Source organism: Lolium rigidum, chromosome 7 (assembly GCF_022539505.1).
Source record: "Lolium rigidum isolate FL_2022 chromosome 7, APGP_CSIRO_Lrig_0.1, whole genome shotgun sequence".
Taxonomy (NCBI): domain Eukaryota; kingdom Viridiplantae; phylum Streptophyta; class Magnoliopsida; order Poales; family Poaceae; genus Lolium; species Lolium rigidum.
This window is the reverse complement of record NC_061514.1, coordinates 182,994,834-183,007,285: the sequence shown is the minus strand read 5'-3', so window position 1 is coordinate 183,007,285 and position 12,452 is coordinate 182,994,834. Positions and strand designations below refer to the sequence as shown.

Genomic DNA, 12,452 nt, shown 5'->3' with positions numbered 1-12,452 from the left:
GGAGGGTTTGTGAGCTTGTTAATTTTATCTTGAGGCTCTTCAAGAGTTTCTAGCCTCTCCTCAAGAGAAGCTATAGTTTCTTGACTTTCCTCAAGAGCATTTTTAAGAGCATGGATTTCAAGAGAGTCTTCTCTCTCTATTTGACCCTTTTTCTCAAGCATATCACTTTGTTGAGCTATACGAACCATGAGGTTTGAAACATGCTTTTTAGTGTTACCTTGTAGGTTGAGAATGAAATCATCAAAATCTAGCATTTCTTGTTTCACTTTTAGACTAGCATCATCAACCCCTAGATCACTAGATATGTTAGGCATAGAGGGGCTAGGAGATGATACCTCGGAGGATTTAGCCATGAGGCAACTTTCTTCCTCCACAAGAATGACCTCATTGGGGGATTCACTTGGTGATGAAGAGTTAGTGGAGAGGGAGGCAAGAGCGACCAATCCATTAGAGGTTGCATCTTCTTCATCATCAACAATCAACATCATCATCTCCAGAGGTATACTCTTCTTGAGTTGATAGCACAATAGGTGTGTCCAAGGAGGACCTTGCCATGAAGCAATGTGCATTCTTGATATGAGGGTTCTCATTGGGAGATTCAAAGAGAGATGAAGAGGGTATGTTGGTGGTGACGATGGCGGCCAATTCCTTTGAGCTTTCTTCATCTTCATCACCACTAGAACTTTCAACTTCATCGGATGAATATTCTTCCCTTGTTACTAGCACAACTCTTGAGGGCCTCTTGCCCTTCTTGGTCTTGTTGTTGTAGAACTTCTTGTTGGGGGCTTTTGAATATTTGCCCTTTGTGTCTTTGCTCTTGTCCTTGGGAATGAGCCTCCCATTATGAAGCTCTCTATTCTCATAGGGGCATTCGGCAATGAAGTGGCGCTTGTCATCACAATTGTAGCATGATCTTGTCTTTGGACCAAAGCTAGTGAACCCACTTTTGTTGTTCCTCTTGATGTTGTCTTCCTTGGCCTTGGAGGGATCAACCCAAAAGGATTTTGCATGGAAGGCCATGTGATCATGGTAGTGGCATTGCAAATCTTCCGGATAGGACATACTCCAAGATGCCCTATAAGATTCTTGAGGAATCACTTCTTCAACGGAGTTGACCACCAAGGCAAGGTTGGAACCTTTTGCCATCCCAAGAGCACGATTGCGAGAATCATGAGAGGTTTCCTCAAGCACCTTGAGAGCTTGCATCTCGTGCACGACTTGTTGAGACGTGAGAGAGGAATAGCATTCCCTTCCCACAAGAGTCTTGACATCAATGGGTACAAATGGCATCATGCATTCAATGTACTTCTCCTTGATCCAAGTGTCATTGATGTGGGTGGCACCAATAAGCCGGAAGGCATCGGCAACGGTGAGAAGTCTTCCATACATGACTTCATGATCTTCATCCGGTAGCCTCATGAACCCTTCGGCTTTATTCTTAAGAGCATTATACTTGTTCCTCCTTGTGCTCTCACTTCCAATGCAACTAGCGGCCAAGCCATCCCAAGCTTCCTTGGCGGTGGTGTAGTTCCGGACACGATGCAATTCCGGTGTCCCCACACTAGTTTGAATCATGTGTAAGGCGGTGTTGTTGAGTTGACTATCAATCGCTTCTCTTCTAGTCAACTTGTCGGGGTTGTATGGCTTGAAGCCCTCCAAGATGATTCTCCATAGTTCATTGGAGGCACTACAAACATGTGAGCGGAACTCAAATTGCCAAGTATCGAAATTATCAATAGAAAACTTAGGTGGGTCGCCCGAATGTTCAAATGGGGATGGGGAACCAGTATATCGGGAGATAGGAAAGTTGGAGCTACTCGATTGTAGCTTTCACCTCCACTAGTTCCCCTAGGAGATGCACTGGAGATTTGATAGTGTTTAAGTTATCACCTTCCACGGGTTTGGTAGATGAGGGTAAGTCCGAAGCATCTCCCTCATCTAACGCACCCGTGTCTTTTACCTCTACACTAGGAGCCTTGGGAAGGGCCGGAGCCAAAAGCTCGGCAATCATCTTTTTCATGCTTTCCATTTGGGCTTCCATGGAGGACTTCAACGAATTGAAGTCTTCCATGGAGACCGTCTTGGTGGCCTCTTCCGTGGGATCCTCGTTCGGCATACCCTTAGGCGGTTAAGCCCGAAATAAGAGCCGAGGCTCGATACCAATTGAAAGGATCGTATGCCGCACCTAGAGGGGGGTGAATAGGTGCTAACCAATTTTTAGTTCTTTTTCAATATAGGCTTGACACCAAAGGTAAATTCTCTAGATATGCAACTAAGTGAATTTACCTATATGACAAGGCTACCAACTAAGCAAGATATAGCTAGGCAATATAAGAGATAGAATAGGATAGAGGTAACCGAGAGTGGAGCACGCGATGACACGGAGATGATTCCCGTAGTTCCCTTCCTTTGCAAGAAGGTACGTCTACGTTTGGAGGAGTGTGGTTGCTACGAAAGCCAAACCAACAGCCACGAAGGCTTCACTCAAATCTCCGGTGAGCAACGCCACGAAGGCCTAGCCCACTTCCACTAAGGGATTTCCTCGAGGCGGAAACCGGGCCTTTACAAGGTTCTTGGGGCACACATCCACAACCGAATTGGAGGCTCCCAAATCTGTTACAACACAACAATCAACAACAATACATCAACACAAATCAACTAGGGACCCAAAGAGAAACACTAGCAAGGGGGCCCTCAACAAAATGAGGGGAAATGCAAATTGCTTCGGTGAAGATGTAGATCGGGGTCTTCTCCTTCGATTCTCCAAAGCACAAGGGATTTGGGTGGTTGCGGGAGGAGATCCGATGGATTTGATGTTCTTGGTGGCTCAACAATGGTGTATGTCCTTTTTGGAGGGGGAATGAGCAACCCTAGCACATTGGAGAAGAAGGCTTTAAATAGTGGCCGCCGAAACAGCCGTTGCGAGCCGTTGGAGAGGGGTGGCCGGTAGTACCGGCCAGTTTGGGCTGGTACTACCGCTCCTAGGCGACGCGCGCGACCATCAGGAGGAGGCCACGTGGCCAGAGGGGCTCGGTCCGGGAGGGGGGCGGAGCCTCCGGCCGGGTACCGGCCGAGGTACCGCCGGGGCTCCAACCCCCGGCTAGTATACCGAGCCGCCCGCCGCCACCGGTACCTTGGGCGGTACCATGGCCGGAGCCTCCGGCCGTGGCCGAGCCGGCGGTACCGCCCAAGCCTCCGGCTTCTCTCTTCTTTTCTTCTTTTCTTTTTCTCTTCTTCTTCTCATTTCTTTCTTTCTTCTTTTCTTTCTTTTCTCTTCCGATATCTTGCATACTCTTCACGCTTTAAGCATCTAGGAATGTAATAACCTACAAATCTTATAAACCGAAATGTTCATATATTATCATTGTCATCAACACCAAAACTACATATAAAATGAGATATGATCTTTCAAACGGGCCTGGCCCCAGAGAAACTGCCGATTCGGGCGTTCCTCTAGAGCCTGTCCCAGGAGTGCTTTAAGAACCGGTTAGGCCACAACGCAGACGTCTCATAGGCAACCAAACTGACTGGTTTTTACTGGACCGATGCGAGCCAAAGGGCTCACAGCCTACCAAACGCGTCCATAGCCGCGTGCGATCGGCATGGCTGATGAAGGCGGCGAGCCAGAGCCGGAGACGCTACCCCCTATCCAAGTTGACCTTGAAAAGTACATACGCCAAAAACTGAAGTCCTTTCCAGCTGCAGCATCAGCAGGAACACAACGAGCCGCCCGCGAGTTTACACACCAACGCACGAGCCCCCGTCGCACCGTGTGTGATGAGATGACTTCACCGCAGCCAGCCATGCAAAGAGTGCACGGAGCACGTACGGGCGGTGGTCGGCCGGCGGGTTACGTGCGCGAACCAGCCATCCCGACGTCGACTAATCGGCGGTCGGGTTCTGGAGTTTCAGACGAGCAGCAGATGCGTCGACGTGTACATACCAAAACAGCCCGGGTTGTCTAGCTTGATAAACAACAGAAAATCTGCTGTACATAAACTTCCGTTGAGGTTTTTCCATCAGATCAGGTGGGGCGGACACGAGAACGCCTAGCTTGGACACCTCTGATGGTGGAGCTGGAGAAGGAAGGGCTTACGTTTGGCTGGGCTACGACAGCGTTCATAGGACTCGTGATATTTTTCTGTTTCTCAATTATCCATCCCTTTCTCCATATATTTCGTTGTTGCTGGTGACTGCTACCTGGTCTGGGAGTGGGAGCTGCGTGTACGTGGTGAATACGTACTCCCTGCAGACTCGTCAGATTGCGCTAGAGACAGTGAGATCAACGTATGTCGTGCAACCGGGGCAGTTACCCATAGATCGAAAAGAATAGATAAACTATAGGTAGATTGGTCAGACGTTAATATTGTCAATTAAGTGTGTTGGATCAGGTGTTGATATCGTTAACTAAATGTATTGGATCAATCGAGCGCGGCAAAACTGGCGACACGTTTGTTCCTCTCCACATCCCCAAATCGCATGAATGATAGGCTTACGTGTAAAGGATCATATATCCATGATTCAAAATTTCCTTTCCAAGTTACACGAAACTGATTTCTGTACATCCTTAGAAAGATTATTGCTAACTGATCAAAGTGAGAGGCAGAAAATATTCTGACAAAGACGTTCTTCAGCCATACCATTGTGACTTTTGAAATGATGTTATCAATAATCCTACGAGTAGTGGGTTCCTAAGCTAAGCTTTGGCTAAACCTAGGAAACCTAAGAAATCTTAGTTATATAATGCCATTCAAATCCTCATTGCCACAATCCTACATCAGCAATTCTCGCACCGCACAACACATCACTAAGTAGATCACCCATAGTGAGAGTACCTACCGGCAGTAGAATAATTAGTTTCATGTAGTTTTCAGGGACGCACTTGAACTTTTTTTCATATAAGGACGCGATTAGTTCTCGGTTGACCTAAAACTAACATAATTCTTGGTGAGATGATGCCACTCGATTTCATATGTAATTGGGGGGAAATGTGTAATTACACACCCATGTGCAATTATCATGTGTGCGAATCACTATACAAAATCTAGCGATGCTAGAGTCGTCATACAACTAGATAAATTATTCGTCAATTTAGAACTAGCAACAGGGTTCGTATACATGTATCGTCGCATTAGTATCGCTTAGGGCCGCAAATACGTAAAGCATCCATGGTCTATATCGGATCCTGACAACCAGATTTGAATCTTCTGATATGGATCAGAATTATAATTAGCATATAGTATGACATACGTGCTTCATGCACTATGCGCCTAATGGACAAGATTGTTGGCATTAAAAGAATATGTGGTTCTATCTTCCCCCGAATCCATGATAGTTTGGAGGATTAACCTAGTAGGTTGATCAACCACTACTAGGTTTCACATGCTTGGGTGCAGGCAAATGCAAAAGAATGACTAATCTAATTACACTTTTAGCGCAAAGTATCGTTTGCTTGGTGCCCTTTCAAGGAGCTTATCTTCATCTTCTTATGAATCCAACCACAAAAGAAGATTCAAAAGAATTATATCACGCCATCGCAAATCTTTATGTCGTCTGACAAGATAATACGCTTATGGCATACCTAGTAGTGGTTGTGGCACATTATTGTAATCCTTACTCTCTTTAGTTCCACAAAATAAACTATTTCTCAATGAAATCATCGTTTTTTAAAGTTTGTTCTTTTTCGAACCAGATTGGGGTGATCCTATTGTTCTCTTGTTTTCAAAGGCAAAGAAATATTACTGTTTAAATTGCAGAACTATTATTTTTAAAATTGCAGGCCTCGACGATCTTAGGTTAACTAACAGACAAAATTAGAGCAATGCACAGGTAAAGCCCATGTTTAGGCAATAGAGTTGCGCATAGTCTAGCCCAATTACGTAAATCGGGTGACATTGGTACTTTATATGGTGTAACTCCGATCTGCGCATCGACTGCTGTTGCACACGACTTTACTTTGTAACCATTCTTTGTGATGTTTGCGAGTAAGTTTTCAGAAGTACTATTTTCCTTCCAGGACACCGAAGGGGACTGGAAGATTTTTAACGAAGAGTTTGCTTTGCTTAATATAGTGTGATTTACGTTTCAAAAAAAAAGTGCATGCTTAGGCAAAATTCAATAGTTTGTATCCGCATAGAAATTCTGTCTCCATCTTTTATTTTCAGAGAGCCAGCTTGCTAAAATATATAGCATAGCCCTTTCCAACAGTTCAGACTTTTGGAAAATTTGGCTAGTGCATCAATCTAATATGGTATTAGAGCCAAAAGGTCTCAGGATCAAATCCTACCCAAAGCACTATTTAATTTACTCCAAATAGTTGCGGCCCCCAATTACCCACGTCTAGTGTCTTCCCATTTGTCCAGCCTAGACGTGAGGGGGAGTGTGAAAATATATAGCATAGCTCTTTCCAACAGTTTGGACTTTTGAAAAACTTGGCTAGTGCATCAATCTAATACAGCTCAGCTAACACGGTGAAAAAGTTGTTCCTACGAATTACACATGCTAATCCATCACGTCACCCCCTATCAGCCACATCTAAATTGACACGGTGATATCTTTCGCTCGAAGCCAACAACGTCCGTCCGATACGCATCTGATAGAGAGATGGGCTTGACAATTGACAAGGGGTTGATATGGTTAATTACATTTGTTGGATCAGGAGTGATATTGTTAACTAAGTGTGTTGGATCCATTGGACGCAGCAACCTCGTGACGCATTTCTTCCTCTCCACTTGGCACCGCACAGCAGAATCATGCGTAGATTAGTGATGGTGATAGTACCTACTTCCACTAGAGTTATAGTTTCATATAACTTTTCACACAAATTCTTATTCAGTATATATATTGTCGCTTTAGTATCCCTTAGGGCCACAACTACGTAGAGCTTTCATGGCCTGATCGAATAGGATTGATCAGATAACCATACTTAAATCTTGTGATACGGATCTGATTAGCATCTATTATATGTGTGCTTTATGTACTTTGTGGTGAATGGAAAGGATTGTTTGGCTTAAGAGAACATGTGGCTCTAGAATCGTTCTAATCCACAGTAGTTTCTAGGTTTAATCTAATTGGTTGATTAACCGCTACTACCTTTCACATGCTTGGCTACTGGCAACTGCAAACGAAGGATTAACCTAATTACACTTTTGGTGTATTTTGGGAAAAAATATTTTTGGATTAAAAGATCATTACTTTACACACTTTTCTCAATCTTGTCTTCCTTTTCTTACAAAGCCAACCGCAGAAGAAGATTTGAAAGAGTACCACGTCATCTCAAATGCTTTGTGCCGCCCGATAAGCAAAAATGTTGACGACATGATCTTCACCATAAGTTGTAGAACTCTCAGTTGAGGATTAGGCTATGACATGCACTCACCTTTTAGAATCTCTCTTTTTAAAGTTCAGGTCTTCCTCAGAGAAAAGGAGTCTAGGATCATGACATGATGTTTGCTCCAATACAACCCCTCCCTTAAAGCTCAGTTTAGTCTCTCGAATAATTAATTAACTAATCAATTAATTATGACCCATTCTAAGTGTCTAAACCCAGTATACCCATATAGCCGCCGAGTTTAGAGCCACCTAAACATATTCGATCTGCTATCGACAAGCTACACTCTTCTTTCTTACTTGCCTTATACGTGTCAGTTTTTGACACTTTTGTTACATGACTGGTGTTACGTAAAAGTTTTTTATTTTATTATCTCAAACGTTAATTTTAGATTTAGCTGTCCACATAATTTGAATTTTTTTTAACACGGCTAGAGGGAGTGTGGATTTTTTTAGCTCAGCCTACATTTTTTTGTAAACTTCGAAAACAATATTTTAATAATGCAAAAAAGTTGACAATAAATCTTGATGTAGAGAATGGTGTGATCTACCTAGGTGCAAAATTTTAACTCAAAAGACCTTATATTCAGGACCGCACAAAATATCGAAATTGGACAAGTTATATAGTGTTTACTATATTTGTCAGATTTTTACTGTTTACAAGTATGCATGTCAGATTTTGTCTTTTTTGCATGTCCATGAACATAACTTATTTCGAGTTGAACTTTCATAAGGTGGGAAAACACAACATTGTCTACGTCTAGATTCATACTATTTATTTTTTCGAAAACTTTCAATGGCCGATTTTGATTTTTCTAAAAATTGAGTATGTGTAGCTCAGTCTACATTTTGAACCGAACATAACATTCTTATGTGGGTCAACTCTGTTCAAATTTAGTTATATCTAGACGGTATTTAGTACTTAAATACATCTAAATCTAGATAAAGTTGGGACATGTTTAATAGGACAGACGGGAGGGAGTAGTATTAGGGCATCCACTATGTGTAAAAATGCACACTACAAGGCCTATATGCCAACCCTTAAGATTCACCTTATACATAGTGGCTATCTATAAGATTCATTTTAATCTTAAGATCTACCACATGTTTGTGTCTTGTTCATAAGGTTTAAAAAATTATTTCTCTATCCTACTCACTCTTGCATAGTTTGTAATTTCAATGACGTGGGTCCCATCTTATAACAAATAACATCTTATAATTTTTAAAAAGTTATGTGGATCCTAGCTTATGGCTAAAGTGAACCTATAGAAGTGATGTCCTTATCCGGTCCAACCGTGCATTGTTCAGGTCGAAAAGGCAAGAGGTTGTGGTGAGCCCACATTGTTCTTTTTTTCTTTTGAAAAGTACGGTGAAATTAGCCATTTAATTGCAGCATGAACTTCTTTTAAATTGCTGGTGTCGAACATACACGCTAACCGACGAAAACAGGGTAGTACACATGTGAAGTGCATGTTCACGCAAAATTCAATAGTTCGCATTCACACAAAAATCCTTTCTCCACAGTCCATCCTTCGTTTTCAGGGAACCAAACTCAGGTAATACCACGATCAATTTTTTTTTTTGTTCTGCGAAACAACACGATCAAAATTTTGTTCCTACAAATTATGCACATGCTAATCCATCACGTCACCCCACAAGCCATATCTACACCGACGTTAGGGCATCTCCAACCGGGTGACCCATCCCGCGCCCGCGCGTCCGGATGGGACGAAACGGACAAAACCGCGGCCCAGCGCGCGGATCCATCCCTAAAACGGATGGCCGCGGCGTTCGGGACGACCCAAACCCGGCCCAAATCTTGGACGAGTTTGCGTGGCCGCGGACGCGAAAGGCTGGTCGCTCGCGTCCTCCCTTGTCCGCCCCCGGCCCGCCTGTCCGCCTCCCAAAACACAAGCCCGTCGCACACATCTCCCCACCGCTCCGCCGCCACCCACGGACCGGCGATTGGGGAGCGCGTCGACACCGGCCATCGTCGCCGAGACGCCGGCAAGCGGGGCGGAAGCATAGGTCGAGGTCCCGCGCTGCTTTCGCCGCGTCGTAGCAGAAGTCGGAGGACGCCGCCGCCGGCGCTGTTGTCCTCTCACCGCCGCGACACCTCCCGCCGTTCGCAGCTGCGCCGTTTCCGCCGGAGGTGAGCTCTCCCGCACCGTGCTTCTGCACCGCACGTCGTTCGAGACGGCCGCTTCGCGAGTCCCTACGAAGCATTTGGATCGCCTCCGCCTGCGAGGTGTTCGTTCAAATGCTCGAACTAAAATGTGTTCCTTTTCGCATCATGGTGGACAAGCGACGACGAATACTTCTTCAAGAACTTCATCGACACGTCGTCGAAGAGGAGTCCGACGACGAATTTTTCACGGATGCTGCGCCGCTCATCCACGAGCACATCGTCTCGCAAATCCCCGTGCACCGGGGGTCCTTGCCGGGGCGCGCGGCCGCCTTGGACCGCAAAAGAGAACGCGGCCACGACCAGCTCTACAACGACTACTACAAACCCAATCCATTGTGCGTGTCGTCCTTGTTTCGCCGTCGTTTTTGGATGACCAGGCCGCTGTTCCGCCGGATAATGGATGGCGTGAAGATCTACGACGACTACTTCTGTGCGAAAGTGGATGCAATTGGCAAGGTAGGCCTCTCTTCGTACTCGAAATGCACGGCAGCGATTAGGATGCTCGCATATGGCGTTGCCGGTGATTTCGTAGATGAGTACACGCGCATGAGTGAGTCAACCGGCTTGGAATCGATGTACGGTGTTCTCGCAGGCAGTTGATCGGTTCTGTTCGGAGAACAAGTACCTCCGGCAACCTAATGCAGAGGACACAGCTCGTCCGTTGTCGATCAACGCTTCCAGGGGTTTTCCGGGATGCTTGGCAACATAGACTGCATGCACCGGGAGTGGAAGAACCGCCCTTTGGTTGGCAAGGGGTATACACGGCCATTCCGAGGGGTGCACAGTCATTCTTGAAGCCGTTGCTTCCCATGACACATGGATTTGGCACTCATTCTTCTGAATGGTCTGGCTCGCACAATGACAACAATGTGCCGCAACGCTCTCCGTGTTTGATAGGCTAGCGCACTGGTCGCTCCCCGATGTGGATTTTGAGATCAATGGCCACCACTACACGAAGGGGTACTACCTTGCTGATGGTATCTATCCACCTTGGGCTACACTCGTGAAGACAATCCGAAACCCCAACTCGTGAGCAGGAGGCAAGGTTTGCCAAAGAGCAGAGGCAGCCCGGAAAGATGTCGAGCGGGCGTTTGGCATCCTCCAAGCTCGTTGGGCTATCGTCGACACCCCGCGCAGCCCGGGATGTGCAAACTCGTGGGAGGTGATGACCGCTTGTGTAATCATGCATAACATGATTGTTGAGGTAGAGCGGATGATTCACTCTTTGATAATGACCGGGAAGGCCAAGGAGAGTTGGTTACTCCTCGCCAAGGTGCTCCGGCATCATTCCAGGACATTCTTCATGCGCACCATGAAATTCAAGATTTAGTCTGTACACAACCAAGCTTCAGTCTGATTTGGTCGAAGCACATGTGGCAAAGACGTAGGCAACAATGCCGCAAACAACAATGATGAAGGAAATCCCGAAGCCTAGAGCATTTGTATCGTTTTTTCATTTTATTTGAATAATACTTTATCCTTGATTACATGGACTATGTAATGTGTAATACATTTTGAGCATTTGTACTATTTTATATATTTTATATAATATTTTTTTGCGTTTTTCTAGTGAATTTACAAGAAAAACATACCATAGGGCGCCGCGACCCAAATCTGCCGCGTTGGGCGCAGACGCGCGACCCAAACGGACGCTACGGACGCTGCGCTCGCAGCGTCCGCCGAAGACGCAAACGGCCCAAAACGGACGGCCCAGCGCGTTCGTTTGGGTCGCCCGGTTGGAGATGCCCTTATGGTATCTTCCGATCCAAGCTAGCAACGTCCGTCCGATACAGATCCGACGGACCTCCGCTTTGTCAGCCGCTGATGCAGCCTCCGCCAGACTGGCGACATCAATTCCGCCCGTCCGCGTCCTTTTACTCCAGAATGGTCGGAGGTCCTCCATGTTCGACGATGGACGGATACTGGAATCAATCGATCCCCAAAATATCTGTTCTTGCTTCGATCCGCGAATCGCCGTTCAGTAAAATCACTCACTCGTGTCGCACTCGAGAATGGCGCTCAGATCCGGCGCGAACCGCGGCTGCATCCTCCCGGCGCTCTTGGCGCGCGCCACCTGCCGCCTCTTGGCCGCCAGCGCCGGCACGGTCTTGTATGCGGCGGCCTGGCAGGCCTTCTCCGGTGGAGGCGCGAACACGAGCGGCAACGCGCTGGACGTCCTGGCGAGCGCGGCGGACGCCCTGACGGCGAGCGCGGCGATGTCCTCCCGCCGGAGCCCGTTGCGGCGCGCCTCCGTGGGGAGCACGAAGTAGATCTGGCCCGGGCGGAGCTCCTCGGCCCCGCCCACGGCAGCCACGGCGCCGTCGAACCCCATCGCGTCGGCGTCGCACATGAACCAGCCGGTTCCCGCGTCGACGGAGTCCTTGAGAACCCGCGCGGCTGTAGCCGTGGGTGGGTACTCCCGCAGTTCTCCCGTCGGAAGCAGAACCATCGCCGTCGACGCGGCCAGACCATCGGCCTGCACCGCCGCCACAGCTGCCGCGCCGCTAGACATGCAGAGCCCCATTTTCTTCGATCTGATTTGAGCTTCTAGCGGCTGTTTCTGTTGTGAAGTTGTGTGTAGCTATGGTTGGAGGAGGAAGAAGCAGTGATGAGTGAGATGGGGATGGAGGTGAAAGTTTGGGAAGGCCACTTATATATAGGAGAAGGAGGCGAGGAGCGTGACGGGCTGGCGTTTCGCTGGGGCCACGACAGCGTGCTTGGACTCGGGATATTTTCTTGTTTGCCTAGCCTTGTCTCAGTATTTCGATTTGCTGCTGTACTATCTGGTCTGGGAATGGAAGCTGCGTGTACGTGCTAAATACGTGCAAAAGACTCTGACATTTACGTTCGTGTAGGAGCATCTCTACTCGTGTCCTACATACGCTTGTCTGGTCCTAAGGGCATCTCCAGCGGTGCGACACATTTCGGACGTCCG

The 12,452-nt window shown here is 47.0% G+C and overlaps 1 protein-coding gene across 1 annotated transcript; it reads right to left on the bottom strand.

Moving 5' to 3' along the window:
• Positions 1 to 11,504: 11,504 nt before the first annotated feature.
• On the bottom strand, positions 11,505 to 12,124 carry LOC124670662. Its single transcript, XM_047207135.1, has one exon. It carries the CDS (start codon positions 12,039 to 12,041, stop codon positions 11,505 to 11,507), a length of 537 nt encoding a protein of 178 aa, XP_047063091.1. The 5' UTR covers positions 12,042 to 12,124.
• Between the last annotated feature and the right edge of the window lie 328 nt (positions 12,125 to 12,452).